Source organism: Strigops habroptila, chromosome 13, assembly GCF_004027225.2.
Source record: "Strigops habroptila isolate Jane chromosome 13, bStrHab1.2.pri, whole genome shotgun sequence".
NCBI lineage: Eukaryota > Metazoa > Chordata > Aves > Psittaciformes > Psittacidae > Strigops > Strigops habroptila.
Genome location: NC_044289.2, coordinates 10,945,471 through 10,963,114, shown reverse-complemented (window position 1 = coordinate 10,963,114; position 17,644 = coordinate 10,945,471). Strand labels below are relative to the sequence as shown.

Here is a 17,644-nt window from a genome sequence, read left to right as displayed (position 1 = left end):
AAGTACTAACGCAAGAAAATTTAGAAATCAGCTAAATTTAATTTGAGAGTGTGAGCAAATATTGCGTGCTCAGTAACTGCATGACACTTGGGAACAAAACAACAGCTTTAGTTGTATTCTTATGTTAACTTACTTGGATTTATTTGAACTTTAAATCTGAGCTTCCTGGATTCGTAGTGTAAATTTTAGGGATGAGTAGAGTAAAATCTACAGACAGCAATTACCAACTAGAATGTCCAAGACTTCTCTAGCACAGGACACAAGGCCAACTGTCTACATCTCTTCGAATCTATTTTTTGTACAACTGCTTGTGACTCCTTGGCTTGCTGACCACTGTTTTAAGCATATAAGTAAAAATTGCACTGTTCTATCCAACCTATTCAAACACAGTTGTTTATCACATGTATACAGCTGGCACCGAAAGCACACTTTAGGGTGGGTTGTTTTTCTCAAGAGGTCTTGAGGAGAGATGAGTGTAAGTAAGTCAAATTATTCAGTCTTTAATTTGCTGGGTTTTGACAAACATTTATTAATGCAAGTCTCAGCAACAAAATGTTTTATTTCAGTATTTTCAACCAGAAGGAATGTTACAGCTCTACACCACAAAGCCTGTATGATACACACTTCTTTATCCCCTCTCCACACTGCTTTGTGTATCAAATATCCTCAGAAGCAATCTCTGGATGGCTCCACCATCTCCACTTCTGAGACGGCATGGCCCAAAAAAACCTGCTTCACTCCCCCCTAAATTATTCCATCTGTAAAGCACAAATAACAAAATATATTCTTGCTTCTAAGAGCTTCGCTTATCTGCAGAAAAATAGAACTGCTTAAGAGTGAGCTAGTTAAATTATGGAAGGGTCCAAGCACACACCCGCACATTATGGACCTCCCAACACATTTGGGAGGAGGAATTCACAATGGGATCCAACTAAAAACGAGCCAGGTAGTGTTTAAGGAAAGGAGATTCATCCTATCCAAAATACTGAATGCCTTCTCACTCTTCTCCCTAGAGCAGGATGAGGATAGAGCTGTAGCTATGAAACATTACTCTTCAGTACTGGGACACAGCAAAATGAACCTTCCAAACACTGCAAAATTTCAGGAAAAAAAAAAAAAGGCCTTTTCTTCTTCCCCTCAAAAACCATAGTGAAAACAGCAATACAGAGCTTGCATATCCACAGCACAAACCCAAAACCAAGGGGAGTCATTTGATCTACAGTGCTTTTGTTAATGTATTCAGACTTTAGTGCATTCTTTTTAGAACTAAGCTCAGAAACTATATTCCATTTTTCATTTTATTAGAAAACTAAACTGTATGAGGCAAAGAAATATCTGATCAAACACACAACAGTGAAAACATGGCACTGACAAGGCATTTAACCCAACCATTATCACAGACTGCCTCAGGATTCTCTATTGCTTTCAGTCAAGTATACATCATTTCTGCCATATGAGACATCTTCTTGGGAATATATAAGTAGAATTCCATGTATCCCGAGAGATCTTCAATAGTCACGTCATCCACAAAGGCTCGAGCTTGCTCAGAACAAGACCTAGGAGAACTTGATGAGGCTGTCCCACAAGGGGATCTATTCTGAAGAGACTGGCTGTGGACTCCTAGGACTGCCTTCTCGCACTCCGACAGGACGCTCCGTAAGCCAGAGAAGGAGTACACTTCCATGGTTCGCCACTGTTTGCACTGGCATTTCTTGTCCGTACAAGGGCACTGCTTGCCATTGCTAAGCATGGATAAGGACTGGAAATCTGAGGTTTGGCTAGAATGCAAGCTAGTCTCAAAGGATGAGGAGAGAGTAGGACAATTCTCTCTTGACTTCTCCAAAGGCTCTTCAGCGGTGAAAGCTTCCAAAGGTTCAGTTTTGTCATCACTGGCCTCAAAGTGAGAATCGTGCCTGTCCTTCGTACCGTGTTCTGCTGGGACAAAAATGTCTGAGCTGATGCCACCCTTCGACATGTCTGCTTGGGTTTTGTGTTTCAGCTGGTTGTTGGCTTTCGTATTGCAATAAGTGAACTTGGGAGGATGCAGGACGGGAGACTTGGAGCGCCTGCGACGCGGAACTCTGGCTGATCCTCTGGAAGGCTTTCTCACACACCTGCAGGGTGGTAACAGGCGAGCAAGTTGGTAACTCCAGACTCTACACCTAGCTCAATAAGCTCCAAACTGTGGCTAAAAATGTATTAGAATATGTTTTTTTCCTTTTCTGCTTAGAAATCTCAGGTGACTGGTCACCCATCGTCTCTGACAGGAACAGCGGAGAAGGCTGAAGAAATCTGAGCTCCCCCAAAGAAGACACATACAAAGAGCCCTTATTTAAAGGTACTTCCCCCACAAATCTTTTCTGTTAAGCAAATGATACTCTGTCATCCCAACTGAATTGTAGTGCAGAACCTGGATATCCATTGGAGCTGCTGGCAGAATCCTGAATATCCAGGTTCTTCAGTACAGAAATAAAATAACCCAAGAAAGAGGTGAGAGGAGGTTGCAAAGGCATAAGGCTTGAACAAAAGGACTTCTGAGGAAATCAGTGGACAAGAAAGTTTTAGGTACCCTCTCTAAGAGGTAATATTGTTTTTTAAAGTCTTTGTTGAAATCATCTTAAAAAACACCATATCAAACAGTTATGGTAAAGTTTTGTAATGAAAGGAGAGATCTGTTGAAGCAACTAATTAACAACAACATGCACTGGAAACAGTATTCAAGTGTTAAATGTCTCAAACCAGAAACACAAGCATGGCGCATTGAAAGGTGTTTTACCCGTGCCACACTTCCTTTGAGCAGACAGTCTGTTGCTTGGCTCCATCCACAGCTGCTCTTGGTGTTCTCAGCATCGTCCCGTCACCCACAGACAGAGCTGCAATACATCTGTGTAAAAAGGGGAATGCCACGTTATAGTAATGCCTGAACACGACACTTTGGAGGACTAGATTCAGCCTATTCACTTTAGATGCTTTGCTAAGACATTTGCAGTTTGGAGCCTTGGCTTCCCCTTGTTGGTTAGAAACGGGATATTACAGATTTCTCTAACCACTCTTACTATACTGACCTCAGTGAAGTGTCTAAAGATAGGTGAGATGAAATGACAGGAGGCCAAAACGCCCAGAGGCTGATGTCATGCCCTATTTGTACCAAAATGACACATTAAAGGAATGTAAACTCAGGTTCCAAATGTTCTTGTCCAACAATAGTTGTTAAAGATAGATTCCTACTCATCTAAAATGCAAAGCTGGGAACCCATAGCAGCAGCCTGAGGAGGAGTCAGTGGAGAAATGGATAAGGTACAACAGACAGAACAGATTACCAATTTATTTCTCATTAAATTTCCCAGATAAACATGCTCAGGAGGTCCAGACAACCTAAATGCCTCAGCACACGAATCTGCATTTACGATGCTGTATTGTGATTTGGAACATGGGATGGGAAATCATAAGAAATAAAGCTGAAATTCTAGCAGAAGAGCCCAAGTACTCTGCCCAAAGTTGATCTTAAGAGATTAGTTACAAGACTTGAGCTGGTCAAAACACATGCCTGCAAAACAAGATCTTCTTATGCCTAAGAAGATGTCATCAGGAATCAACCAGAATTCCACACAGTCTGTCACTGGTAGTACATCAAAAGTGGTATGCTTAATAAGTAGTTCCTTGTTAGAGCACAGCTGTTTTTTCCCCACATTTAACAGAAGACCTCCTGAAGTAGAAGAAATGAGTAGCAAAGCAAAATGTACTTTAGCATGCAGAGGAAGTCATGAGTTTGCAGTACTGATGTCTGTGAAGATGAATTCACAAGGTAACATAAATTATCGATACAAAGCTTTCTTTGTGAATTCCCAAAAGACTTCAAGTGAACTATCCCACAAAATGTTAGACTGCATAGTTTTATTAACTCCTACTTTTAAGGAAGATACTTGTACTCCGTATTATCAGTATAACTGGTGTGTCACAGAATAGCTTTTTAGTATAAGAAAGTTTGTAGATGATTGACTCTACAAAATCCCCTGAAATCGTAAGCGGTCAGTGCTCATATTTAGCCTGATGATTTCCAGTGGGACTGGGCTCCCCAGCACACCCTGAAGTCCTGTGCTGTCCTGTGGATGCTCCCCAAGCAAATCTTCACCCACTATAGTAGAGGCTGATAACGCGGCTGAAGACACCTGTGGCCAAACAACTTCTATATCACTATGGCTGCCACAACAGTTAGGAGTGGGTTTACTGCTTTGGGCAAGTCATTTTACGCAGTCATTGTGTAATTTCAGTTAGCTATCATGTTAAAATTAGCCAGTAATAAAGTACTGCTTTGCCTAATAATTGCAATGACTGCATTCCATCTGAAGCATGAATGCAGTAGTCTCCTCTGGGAGAGTAAGGAACCTTCTGCCAAACGACATTTGTTTTGCGATGCAAAACACTAGAAGCCAAATACAAAAGACGCTGACACGCGACACGGTGCTTTCACTCACCCCGCCGCATCCACTCTCAGCTTTTTGAAAGCCGTTTGCAGACTCTCTTCCTCTTCATCTTTAGCTTCCAAGTCCATGGATGGGCTCTCAGCGCGCAGCCAGCCGTTCCATACAGCACACACTGAAACACATGAGTTGGGGCTGGGTGCCGAGGTCCGGACACACACGGTCTGCCCAGCCCCGGGGGTGCACGCAACCTCGCTGCCTCCCGACCAGCCCGCTGCGCCTCACCAGCTCCGCGCTGACAACAGCGCCCAACAACGGGCGGGCGCCGCACCCGACACAGCCCCGCGCTGCCGCCGCACCCTCCCTGCCCACCGGAGGGCCCTGAAGCCCCCGTGGGTGCCGCGGCCTCACGCCACCCGCGCCCCGTCACCGCTCCGGCAGCTCCCCGGGGCGTCCCCGGCGCCGCTGCCCCCCGGCTGCAGGGGTGGGGCACCAGGACCCGGCGGCGCCACTCACCACCGCCTCACGGGATAGGGGAGTGGGGGGGGAACGGAGCACAACAGGAAGTGAAGTCACCGCCCCGCGGTCACGCGCACGCGCGCTCCCGCCCTCCTCCCGCCGCGGTCTCGGTTGCCCCGGCCCTGCCCGGCCGCCGTCGCTTCCGGCGCGGGGCGGGTCTGGCGCGGCCGGGCCGGGCCCTCGGGCGGGCGCGGTGAGTGCGGGCGGCGCCGGCCGCGGGTCTGCGGAGCTGCCGGCGGTGCCTTCGCGGGGGGGAGGAGAGCTCCGGGGGAGCCCCGGCGGGGCGCGGGGGTTGTGCTGAGTCACCTCCCCCGCCGCCGGCTCGGCCTCGCTCCGCGCCCGGGCCGCGCTGTCCGTTGGGCTCCGCCTCGGGGTTGGGGAGACAGGAGCTGGGCCGGGGGCTCCGCGAGTGCGGGCGGGTGTGGGAGCCTGTGAGGCGCCGGGCGGGCGGGGAACCGCCGCTGCGCTTGTGCCGCTGCCCGGGTGCTGCCCGGAGCTGCCGGTCCCCGGCCCTGCCCGCCTTTAACCGAACGGCTGCGCTTGGGCGTTGTGAGTTCGTGAGTGGTGCTGGGTGTCTTACAGCGCGCCGGGCTAAAGGTTGTGTGTTGCTGGGGGAGAGCTGGACATGGAATGGGAAGGGGAAGTTGTGTATTTTCCTAGGGTATAAAGAGCAGAAGTCTCGGTGTGTTTTTTGACACAACATTAAACTCTGGGTACTGTGTCAGTGATGAAGGGTGGCATAAAATATTTAGCGTAAAATTGGTAGTGTGTTTTGAGTAATGTACAGTGGCCAGCAGGTCGAAGGAGGTGATCCTGCCCCTCTACTCCGCTCTTGTGAGACCTCACTTAGAGTATTGTGCACAGTTCTGGTGTCCTCAACATAAAAAGGACTTGGAGCTGTTGGAGCAAGTCCAAAGGAGGGCCACGAGGATGATAAGGGAGTTGGAGCACCTCCCATATGAGGACAGGCTGAGGAAGTTGGGGCTGTTCAGCCTGGAGAAGAGAAGGAGCGTGGAGACCTCAGAGCAGCCTTCCGGTATCAGAAGGGGGCCTATAAGGATGCTGGGGAGGGACTCTTCAATAGGGATTGTAGTGGTAGGACAAGGGGTAACGGGTCCAAACTTAAACAGGGGAAGTTTAGATTAGATATAAGGAAGAAGTTCTTTACTGTGAGGGTGGTGAGGCACTGGAATGGGTTGCCCACAGAAGTTGTGAATGCTCCATCTGTGGCAGTGTTCAAGGCCAGGTTGGACAGAGTCTTGGGTGACATGCTTTAGTACGAGGTGTCCCTGCCCATGGCAGAGGGGTTGGAACTAGATGATCTTAAGGTCTTTTCCAACCCTAACTATTCTATGATTCTGTGATTTGAAAGCTTTTTTTCTCTTCTTGCTGAGCTTATCTAATACAGGGGTTTGGTGTTAAAATTTAAAAAGCTGTAGGCTGATTTATTTTAAAGAATTTTCTTTTTGGGTGAAGGAGAAATCTTACTGAAGGAGGGACCATGTGTTTCACCCAAGCAGTAGTATCTAATTATGAGTACATGAAGTAATAACTTGCTCAAATGAGCATCATGTCAATTTCTGCGTTGGCTTCCTCCTCTCATGTTTACTTGCTGTCTGACTCACTGGACAGCCTGTTCCTTGACGTTGTTATGATACATTGGCCTTGTAATAGCTGTCTGCAATACCAGGTGTCCAGATGAAATCACAGCTGGAACAACAGTGGGGAGAGCTGCCACCTCCAGCTGGAATGAGGTTGTGAGGGAGCAGAAATGACCACTCGGTAGCTGCATAAGTAACTGAGCTGCAGAGGTTCATGTTCCTCTCTCTTCACAGACACCTTCTCATGCTATAGAAAAGCTGGTGCTTTGTTGCTAAAAGTAGCACTAATGTAGGCATTGTTGCTGTATTAGTAAGCAGAGTTAGTGCTCTGTGTATGTGTGTTGTTACAGGAGCTGTTATCATTTCCTGGGTTTGAGTGGTTACTTTTGTAAGGGATTCTTAGAGCATCAAGAAGATACAGAATCACAGAAGGGATCCCTGGAGACCCAACCCCCCCTGCTCCAGGAGGGCCACCCCGAGCTGTTTGCCCTGCACCATGTGCAAGTAGCTTTTGAGTATCCCTAAGGAGGGAGGCTCCATAGCCTCCCCGGGCTGCCTGTGCCATGCTGTCACCCTCATGGCAAAGAAGTGTTCCCTTATGCTCAGACAGCAGCACCTCTTGCGTTCTACTGTGTGCCCGGGCACTCTGGTTCTGTCACTGGGCACCACTGAGAAAAGCTGAGCTCTGTCCTCTTTGTACCTACTTTTCTGGTATTTATATATGTTGATGAGATCCCTCCTGAGTCTTTTCTTGGCTGAACAGTCCCAGCTCTCTCAGCCTTTCGTCGCAGGAGAGATGCTCCAGTCCCTTCATCATCTTAGTGTCTGTTCGCTGGTTTCTTTCCAGCATGTCAGTGTCTCCTGTAGCAGGGAGCCCAGCACTGGGCGCAGTGCTCCAGCTATGATCTCACCAGTGCTGAAGAGAGGGAAGGATCAGCTCCCTTGGCCTCAGGATACCGTTAGTCCCTTTGCCACAAAGACGCGTTGCTGGCTCCTGTCCATCCTGATGTGTGCCAGGACCCCGAGGGCCTTTTCTGCAAAGCTGTACTGGCACGTGGGTTTGTTCCTCTGCAGGAGCAGGGCTTTGCATTTCCCCTCATTGAAGTTCATGAGGTTCCTGTTGGCCTCTTTCTCCAGCCTGTCATGGTCCCTTAGCCACCCATCCCAGTTTGGTGTCATCAGCAAACTTGTTGAAGGAACACTCTGCCACATCATCCAGATCACTAATGAAGATGATGAACAGCACTGGACACTGTACCCTGGGGTACACTGCTAGTTGCTGACCTCCAACTAGACTTTATGCCAATGATCGCCACTCTTTGGGCCCAATTGTTGGGCCTCTCTTTCAGTCTGCCTCACTGACTAATCATCCAGTGGTGGTTTATCATCACCTCCTCTATGAGGGTCTTGTGGGAGAACGAAAGCGTTACTGAAGTCCAGGTAGAAAACATCCACTGCTCTCCCCTTGTCTGCAAAACCAGTCTCATTGTAGAATGTTGTCAAGTGCGACAACCTTGCAATTTAATAATAGAGAGGAGCTGATCTTGTCACAACCCAGAGAGTGTGGCCAAAGGCTCTTGCAGTAATGGCACTCACCCCAAATGGCCCTGTTTTTCCAGAAGTAGTCAAGTCCAAAAGCAGGTTAATCAGCCAGGTAAACTTCAACAGGTACTGAGCTTGAGGTAGTTTGGACTAGAACTGAGGCTTGTTGTTGTCAGTGGTTTCTGCTCAGCAAAAACAAAGGAAGCAAACCATTATTGAGTGCTTTTTCATCTGAAGCGTGGCTGGTGTAGCATGTGCAGAACTGTAGGATTGCAGAACTGTAAGGCAATGAGGAGCATCCAATTTAGAACAGTTTGAGATTCCTAGATTAAATGATGGCAAGGGTAGATTAAAAAAAAGAAACATCAGCCAGTTTTTGTCAGTTCATTTTTTTATTTAAAACAAGGCTCATTCTTTGCTGTTTGTGCCTTATTGGCATTTTTACTTGTTCAAGAGCTGGTATCAGAAAATTTTAATGGCTATTTGCAATCACAATGCCATGTTCTGATAGGGTTGTGTAGCCCTTGCTGGGATCTAGACATAAGATCAATATATTTTGTTTAATTTTTATCTTGTTTTAAGTAAAATCTGTTGGTTTGGGGTTTTTAATATATGTAACATCAAGTCCCAAAGCTGGAAATAGCAGCTGTAGAAAGTTGACTGTTTCTAACAGTGGTGTTCCTTCTGCCTTTCACCTCTTCTGGAATTATTTTGGTAACACTGGAAGATTAATAGAAGAGTCTGGACTGTAATGGAGGGACAAGATGCTACTGACACCAAATTTAACTTTAAATTGCTAATTCACCTGTGCAGTTGTACAAGAGACTGATTGTTCTGTTCTTGGGTATCATAAACTTGTTCTGAATCAACTTTCAAAAATGTTCAGCTAGAATGACCTCAGCTTTATGTGCTCAGCGTGCTATTTCGAGTTTATTTTCATGTATTATGGTGCTGCTGGGCAACTAATGTTTTTAACAATGTGTTGGTTCTTATTTTCATGTGCCTTTTTTTCTGCTTGTAGCAGTACATGGTAACTCTGACATCTTCTGGCCATCCCAATAATGAAAACGGAAGCTAAGGATGGAGAAGAGGAAAGCCTGCAGACAGCATTCAAAAAGCTGAGAGTTGACACAGCTGGGTAAGTAACACCACAGGGAGGTACAGAGTTAAAGTATTACAGATGGACTCAAAGGGAACACTTGCTGTTAAAATTTGAAGGAATGAGGTAGTTGCAAAGGTTTAGGTGCTGAAAGCCTTCATTCTAGTTAAACTGAAATAAATTCACTAGCTGTAGCCTGCCCTTCTCAAGGAACGGAAATTTGTTTGATCCCTGTTAGCTTCCAACAGGCTTGAAACAAACCTTATGATTGTCAGTAGCTGGCAGCATGCTTGAAATGCATTTTGGCATGAATCTGGCTGCCAGAGGTTGTGTCTGTAGCACTAGAACTCTACTGCTGAAGTTAGCATGTTGTTACGGCTCTGAAAGCCTGTCATGGGAATAAACTCCCATCTTTTCCCAGGAGAGAAATGTTAGTAAAGGAGAGTGTAAGTCATTCAGTGCATGATTCCCACACAAACTATTTTCATTGCTGTCACTTACAAATTTCCTATTTATAACCAAAATCACTAAATGGGAAAGAATGCTTTTTGTGTTGTCATGTTTTGTGGGAGATCCAACATGTGGCACTTACCCTTCGTGTCCCAGGTAGCAGAACACAAGCAGCACATGTCTTCTCTTGATGATGACCATTTTTATCTGCAAGTAAAAACCACAAGACTGCTATGTAATGTTTTTGCTGCTGACAGATGTGCAGCATTACACATTACTTGTACAGTCCTGTGTTTCATTAAGCTGTTGTCAGTAATACAGTTATGCCAGTAAGTGTAGGTGAGGTAGTATGTAAATATCAAGGTAGTAGCTGGAATTACCATAGAACTTAGACTGTGAGTAGATGGGCTTCTAAAGCTATCTTTCATTTAAGTAATTAAACTCATTAGAAATTATAACCACACAAATGCCTCTCATTTCTTCAGTATCTCTAGTCCCACACCTCAGGTCAGGCATACTTAATTACTTTGGAGTTTTTACTGCTGGCCTTCAGTTTCCTGCTCTGTGTTCGTTGTCCTTTAAATGGAAAATACCTGATGTTTGACTAATAGTTTGGACTCCGTTAACCCTATCCAAGATCAGAGTATGGGGTCTTATTTTCACGTTTCAGAGAATCTCCCCTGCTTACAAAGTAATTGAATACAGGATTTGCTAAATAATTTCCTTGTGAATTCTAGTGTAGTATGTGAAGTTGCAACTTGGAAAAAACTGTTCTTGGGATTATTACAGCTCCTAGAAAATGGGATGAATTTATAGCACCAAAAAAATTAGTAAATCTTCTAAGGTCCCTGGCTTGAATAGAAGCTGAAGATCTGACACAAAATCTGTTGCTTAAGTGATTGAAGCATGAAGTTTTAGCTTATGCTTTTTTAGACAGAGACTTAAGTGTTCTTCAGTTAAACAAAGTCTATTTATGTCCAAAGAACATTTATTTTTAGGAAAGAATGGCTTATTTGTCTCTGGAAAGAGAGACATGTTTCTTCAGTGATGGTGTTTTTCCCCTCCCCTCTCCCGGGAAACTGAAACTGAGCCATTGTGTGTGCTTTGTCCTTGACAAGTGGAGTTGGGATTTGCAGGCTAGTTGCTGAGTGGCATCATGTTTGGTGAAAGAGTCTGTTATACAAACTTTTGAGATAGGAAGTGTAAACACTTTTTCTTCTGATCTGGGTCATCTTTGTGGGCAGGTCTTTTAAGACATATTGTAAATGATTTGGAGCAATCTTTTCTGGGAAAGAAGTTTCATATTTGTTTCATATTCATAATGCTAACCAGTATGTCTTTCACAGATCTACTGCTTCTCTCTCTGTGGGTGAAGGGACAAGTCCAAGAGCACTAGTTAGAACAGTGGCAGATGAAACCAAACCTAAGAGCGTGTGTACTTCTAAGGAAACCTGGCATGGGTAAGAGAAGCTTGGGAATATCAGACTACTTCAAATGATACTGCATTGAAAGGGAATTTTAAATAGGCAAGGTTTCTAGTAACTACACTCCTAAACAGGGGACCCAAGTTTTCTTTATTAAAGGACTGTTTAAAATACACCACCTTTTTGTGTTCATATGCGACTACTGTTCGTATTTACAAGTATGTGAAGTGAAAGGAAATGCTGTTTATCTATAGGTTGCTAAACATTATAGATGTGTCTTAATATAAACGTGAACTGCTGTTTTTGAATCAGACAATCATGAATGCAACTCTTTCAGTCGTTGTTTGACATTGCAGAAGCTGTCACTGCCTTGGAAACTAGATTAAAATAAAGAATTGGTTTCTAGGGTGTCTACACAGAACTTCTTGCTCATCTCCTACTGGAACAAAACAACCCTTTGCCCTTGATTCATTAGTTTTGTGATGTCTTCTCACGCTTTGTCCTTCTCTAAGAAATTTTGTCATGTCTCACATGCTTTACTCATTTTCTAACCTTAAAAGCATGCACTTGGGATTTAATTTCTCAGGTGTTCCTTTTATATTTTACACAGCTGCTTGGCTGGAATAAAGTCAAGTTCCAAGATAGCAGAATACCCTAAGCAGATACTCTGAGCTTAAAGCTCTTGCAAGCAATATAAATGCAGTAGAGGTTTTGCCCAGTGTTATTCATAATCCAGCAATAAGTCTTTTAGTGAATCTTCACTCCCTTTTGTATGTTTCCCTGGCAGGTCTATGAAGAAGCCTTCAAGAGGAGTTGTGAGAACCCAGCGTCGCAGGCGTTCCAAGTCTCCAATTCTTCATCCTCCAAAGTTTATCCATTGCAGCACAAAGTCACATTCTGCATGCAGCCAGCTAGTACATAAGAGCCAGATTGATGTCCAGGACGACAGCAGTGGCTTTGGGATGCCAGTCCCAAAGGAAGCTTGTGCACATGAACGATGCAGTGTTGCTCCTGATGTTGGCCATAAGGGAGCTGATGTTGAGTCTTTGGAAGCTTCTGCTACACAGTCGGTGTCAAAGAACAGACAGGAGAACCCTCCAGCTTCTCTAGACTCTAAAGCAAGCCTAAAGACTACGGAGCTTTCTGACTTTCAGTCTATGTCAAAGCTGAACACGAATAAGCCGTGTGCCTGTGCAGATAAAGCCTGTCAGTGTAAACGATGGCAAGATATGGAAGTGTACAAATTCTCTGGCTTGCAGAACACCCTCCCGTTGGCACCTGATAGAAGAACAGTTTCTGAGGATCACTCCCAGTCTTTGCCATCAAGAACTCCCTCAAGCTCTCCACGCTCTTGCTCTGAGCAAGCCAGGGCCTTTGTGGATGATGTGACTATTGAAGATCTTTCGGGATACATGGAATATTACTTGTATATCCCAAAGAAAATGTCTCACATGGCAGAAATGATGTACACCTGACAGCAGTGAGCACTGAAGGGGTGTATGGTTTGAATCTGCCCTCAGTCACACTCATGTGAGATGCAACCTACTCTCTGCTCACTGTGCTTGCAATAAAAACACTTCTCTGTATCTTATCTAATGTTCATTATTTAAACTGGGCAGTTTAGCTTAAGCATTATAATTTAAGCTTGGAATAGATAACGAAGTAAACAGTGAATGTGTTTAGAGTGTACCTGCCTATACTTAAGAGACCTAACACTTGGGGAAATTCTACTTTGTCTTCAAAATTCTCTGGTTTTGGTTTGTTGGAGGAGAGGAGCCTCTGGGTTGCTTGGTGATTAGAGCTCTTACTGTGAGGAGTCTGAGTGCGATTGCTGTGACCTCAGGTTGTAACGTGCTTGTGGTTTTGGACACTTTGCCTCTGATTTTATTTCATGAAGGAAAGTGTGACCATCCCCTGTCCTCTTCTCGGTGCTATTACCACTCTGGGCAAATTGAAGAGACAGAGTCATGTTTTGGGGTGGAAGCATTGTATTTCTTTGTGCCTGAAGAGGCTTTATTTCTGATGGACTGAACAGACACCCTCCTTCCCTATCTTTGGTAATGTTAATGCAGTCAGATAAGATTAACATAACATTTGCTTGCTAGAATGCCTGAGGAGCAAAGAAACTCGAATGATCTAAGCAAGGTGTTTGAAGAGGTTATTCTGATCTCTGCAGTGTTGGTTAGTGGTTTAGTGGAAAATGTAAAGTGAGTGTAAGTTTTTATTGAACATCCAACAGGCCTCAGGCATGTCTGCAGCAGGAGAAATACCCAAATTCTTCAGGGGGATTGCTGCTTCAGTTAACCAAGGGAAAAAGAAGATGATACATTCTGTTCAGTGTGGGGTTTATGAAGGTTGAAACAGCATTTGCTGGCTACAGTGGTCTTAATTCATGTGCACTCTGGTGGGTTCGGGGTTTATTTTATAGCTTTGTTCAGTCTGCTCTATAACCCTTCAAGTATTAAGACCTGTAGACTTGAGTGAACAGTTGTCAGCTGCACAATGAATCTTGCTTCAGAAACAGCAGCTCACGTGCTTTGTGTGCATCAGCACAGTCTGTCTTTTATAAATGCATGTGTAATGAAGGAGCATCCCATCAAACAATACGGTTTGCTGAGGGAGAGATGAGTTAAGTTTGTCTTTACTACTTCAGTACCTGAACCTTTCTGACCCATAAGGTCTGGGGAGGAAATGGAGACAAATATTTCCCTGTGAAATCTTTCAGTGTTACTCTTGGGGGTTTTTATCTTTTCTGTGGCAGTGTCTTAGAGCAAGTGACCATGCGAATTTATGGGGTTTTGCCAGTTCTCAAGTTTCAATCTACCCCTTGCAGAGTCTTGGGTCCCACACCTCCATTCTTGGGTCCCACACCTCCCTTCCATTTCCATCTTCTTAAATAGCTGTATTTCTGCTGCCCATGTTCTGAATTCAGGGCAGCTGTTTGGTAATTATGGGCTGCAAAGTGACCATACTTCTTTAGTAATAATTCTTTACTCTTCCCAAATGCCTGCAGGCAGCAGCCACAGCACTGCTGTGGGGCTGAGAACACCTTTCAAGACCACGTTGCTTTTTACCATTGCTTTCATCAGTCACCACAGCCTGATACCTGCAGGATTTGGGATTGAGACATCAAGTGCTCAGTACCACGTTGCAGAAAAGTGGATTGAAATCTGAGAGGTAATGTGAAAAAATAGAGTAGAAAGATGTGGACTGGGAAGGGAGGACAGGAGTGCTGGGCCACTAGAGGTCCCCCCGGCTGGGTGCTGTGCCCTGGCTGGGTGCTGCGAGCTCCACAGCCTCAGCCTTTGGGAGAGAATGTGAGTTTTCCTGCCAAAATGAAGAAATCTGAAGCTCTGGCTGGTGCCTTAACGCACACACACAATGTTGGTGCTGTCTGAAGTTTGGGTGTGTCAGTGGTCAACAAAGGCTCTTTAACTGCCAACATCTGCATAGGTTACTAACATTTAAACTAAGTGTACTGTCGGTTCACAACTGTGCTATGGGATTAGGAAAAGTTGCTGAGTAAATATTTATGTGGTCCTGAACTTGGCATCCTCTTTGAGCAGTTACAACATCTTTGGTCTGGTAAGTGCTGGAACACTGTGGAATAAAAGACCACAGATAGCTGCAACTGCTGCCTTAACACTTTCCCTCCTGTTACTACAAGGTGTTTTAAGATGCTTTGCTCTACCCAGAAACCACAAACCAAAAACCTCCAGTTTTGCTTTGAGAAAATGTGAATTTCCAGCCTTTAATTGTGCAGCAAGAACCTGCAAAGCTTGGCTGAGGAGTCTAAAAGCTTAGCTTAAGAAAGTCCAACTTGAGCCGATTTCAAAATCTGACTTTTTTAAACCAGAAAGCTTTAGAGGGCTGGTTCTGCCAAGCAGCACTTCGGGGTAGTGTTGGAGTCCCTCATGGTTCCTTCCTGGGGCTGAATAAAAGTGAAGCCTTTTGTAATCAGCTCCATAGTGGGCAGCTAACTAATTCCTTCTCCCCTGTGCCTGCAGTATTCTGTAGTTTATGTGCTGTATACACATACTTGGCTTTTCTTACAATTATATACCGCAGGGGGGTGTGTGTGTGTGTTTCTGTACCTCTTCTTCCTAGAAACACCAATAAGGAGGTTGTCCAAAGTGTAAAACTTGTCTTACATGAGTCTGAAATGCACTGTGTCTGTGGCAGCTTTGCTCCAGAACCAGGCAGCTCACCTCGATGGGCAGAGCACAGCTTGCCGGTAGCACAGTCTTACCCTGCAGCTTCTCAGCATGTGATGCTCAGCAGGGGAGGGCCACCCCTTTGTGGCTGTGCTGTGACAATGTCTTTAGGAGATGGGACAGGCGTGGCTGGAGGAGGAGAGCTCGGATTAGCCTGTTACCTGGTGTTTCCTTCCTTGTCCCCTACCCTCTGTATTTGATGACATGCATTATTACAAGCAAGGTGCGCTGTCGCTACTCTCAATGTGTCTGCAGCTGTTCCAGGGGCATGGTCTCACCTTTCTTTTCCAAACGTATGAGACTAAATCACGCCACCAGCTGTTAAACAGAAGGAGGTTTTGGGTAAGTTTGTTGTTTGGGAGCGAAGTGGGAATTACTGGCAAGTTGCTACCCTAAAGCAGCTCTGGAAATTCCCGGTAATAGTAGCAGACGGGGTGAATAAGGCGGACGCTGCAATCCGGTGAGGGCTGTGCTTTTGCTCCGTGTTGTAATTGCCCACTTGAGCACCGCTGTGAGCAAACCCGCCCCAAGGCGCTGCCTCCCCAACGCCGGGGGCTGCATTGGCTCTGCCCGGGGGTCCCCTCCTGGGGGTCCGGCGGAGCGGGGCGCAGCTCCCTGCCTGCTCCCTCCGCTCCGGTGCGCCCGGGAGGGCGGCGGGAGGGGACGGGACCAACGCGCCCCTTCCCAGGCTCTATTTTAAGTAGACATTTACTTTCCCAGCCTCTTCTCCGCCTGGATCCCTGCCCGCGGCGGGGGGGATGTGTCTCTCCCCTCCTTCATAAAAGGGCCCCGAGGCGGAGGCCGGGCTCCGGGGGGTTATTTTTGGGAGCAGCTCCTGGGATCCGATGGCCTTGTTAGGGCAGCGCTGACCTTTCTCCCGGCGGGGGAGGAGAGCGGAGCGGGGCGGGCGGCGGCGGCCGGGGCGGGGAGCGCGGCCGCCTCGGGACCCCGCTCCCCACCTCCGCCGCGGGGCTCGGGACCCCCCTTCCCTCCTTCCCTCCCTCCTCCGCCGCAGGGTTCGGCTCCGGGCTCGCCCCGTGCCGCGGCGCCGGGGCAGGTACCGGCGGGCTCGGCTGCCCCTCGGCTGTCCCTCCCGGGGGGGGCTCGGCCCCGGCCCGCCCCTCTCCTCTCCCCTCCCTCCAATTTCTCCTTCCTCCCGTTCCCCGGCCCCGCGGCGTGCGGCCGGTCCCGGTGCCCATCCCGGCTCGTCGGGGATGCGGCAGCCGCCCTCCCGCCCCGGAGCGCTGCCCGGCGGAGCGGCCCCGAGGGCACCATGAGCGGCGGCAGGTTTGATTTCGATGATGGAGGTGCCTATTGCGGGGGCTGGGAAGGGGGCAAAGCCCACGGGCATGGCATCTGCACCGGCCCCAAGGGCCAGGGCGAGTACTCGGGCTCCTGGAACTACGGCTTCGAGGTGGTGGGCATATACACGTGGCCCAGTGGCAACACCTATGAAGGCTACTGGTCCCAAGGCAAGAGGCACGGCCTAGGAATCGAGACCAAAGGACGGTGGGTTTACAGAGGAGAGTGGACCCATGGCTGTAAGGGACGGTACGGCGCGAGGCAGAGCATGAGCAGCGGAGCCAAGTATGAAGGTACCTGGAATAACGGCCTGCAGGATGGCTATGGCACCGAAACATACGCTGATGGAGGTAAGGCTGGCTCTGGAGAGGCTGTGGGGGTGATGAACAGCCTCATACCCAGCCCGCGATGGCAGGGTGCACATTGTCCTTGCTGAAGGGGTGACCTGATCCTGTCCCCACTAGGGAGATCCAGGCAGGCACAATGGTCTACAATGAGCCATTTGGGTGCTTCAGGGCTTGGGGCATAATCACCTTGTGTGTGTGTGTGCCCCGATGTTCACAGTCAGGCACAGCTCACTGCCTGCAAACACAAGAAGGGAGCAGTGGGAGCATTGCCCCCGCCATCCCTCCCTTGGGAGTGGCTCTCAAGTGTCTGTATCAATAGTTGACACCAACCGAGTTGATTTGTGTAGTCTGTGACTCCTGGTTCCCCAGGGACTGGTTCTTGCAGTTCATCACTGAACTAAACCAGAACCTCCTCTCTGGTGCGTGACCGCTGCAAGCCATTCGCCTGCTCGCTGGGCAGCGAGTTGTGAATGTTTTCACATTGGATAGAAGCCATCCATGGCATCATAGCACGCTTTGCCTATGCATTAAACACTGCTTGCATGCCTCTGACAAGCTGCCTGGACATCTGCTTCGCCTAACAGTTTCGGTCGAGTTCATCTGAGCTGTTTAGAATACGTAGTCACACGCCTTCCCCTAAAATAAATCCCTTCAATTACTTGGAAGCTCTCAACCCCTGCTAGTACACAAAGGCACCGCGTAGTCAGATATTTGTTGTGCTCCGT

At 47.1% G+C, this 17,644-nt stretch overlaps 3 protein-coding genes across 6 annotated transcripts in view; 2 read left to right on the top strand and 1 right to left on the bottom strand.

The window, feature by feature from the left end:
- Positions 1–480: 480 nt before the first annotated feature.
- LOC115615283 (oxidative stress-responsive serine-rich protein 1-like) lies at positions 481–5,020 on the bottom strand. Of its 2 annotated transcripts, none has more exons than XM_030503251.1 (4): positions 4,938–5,020; positions 4,476–4,596; positions 2,777–2,884; positions 481–2,114 (listed from the first exon to the last, which is right to left on the bottom strand). In XM_030503251.1, the coding sequence occupies exons 2-4, from the start codon at positions 4,550–4,552 to the stop codon at positions 1,430–1,432; spliced, it is 870 nt and encodes a 289-aa protein (XP_030359111.1). In that variant the 5' UTR covers positions 4,553–4,596; positions 4,938–5,020; the 3' UTR covers positions 481–1,429. The 2 variants fall into 2 exon arrangements, with proteins under 2 accessions (XP_030359111.1, XP_030359112.1); XM_030503252.1 differs by lacking the exon at positions 4,938–5,020 and adding an exon at positions 4,707–4,880.
- OSER1 (oxidative stress responsive serine rich 1) lies at positions 5,006–12,647 on the top strand. Of its 3 annotated transcripts, XM_030503248.1 has the most exons (5): positions 5,102–5,133; positions 6,615–6,730; positions 9,105–9,221; positions 10,979–11,092; positions 11,844–12,647. In XM_030503248.1, exons 3-5 carry the CDS (start codon positions 9,145–9,147, stop codon positions 12,529–12,531), a joined length of 879 nt encoding a protein of 292 aa, XP_030359108.1. In that variant the 5' UTR covers positions 5,102–5,133; positions 6,615–6,730; positions 9,105–9,144; the 3' UTR covers positions 12,532–12,647. The 3 variants fall into 3 exon arrangements, with proteins under 3 accessions (XP_030359109.1, XP_030359108.1, XP_030359110.1); XM_030503249.1 differs by lacking the exon at positions 6,615–6,730 and having other exon boundaries at positions 5,006–5,133; XM_030503250.1 differs by lacking the exons at positions 5,102–5,133; positions 6,615–6,730 and adding an exon at positions 7,988–8,195.
- A 3,833-nt stretch (positions 12,648–16,480) lies between these two features.
- Positions 16,481–17,644, top strand: part of JPH2 (junctophilin 2) — a 30,335-nt gene continuing 29,171 nt past the window's right edge. Inside the window, exon 1 of the mRNA XM_030503421.1 lies at positions 16,481–16,922. Within this exon, the coding sequence (XP_030359281.1) occupies positions 16,544–16,922 (379 nt within the window). The 5' untranslated portion in view covers positions 16,481–16,543. The remainder of the gene's footprint in view (positions 16,923–17,644) is intronic.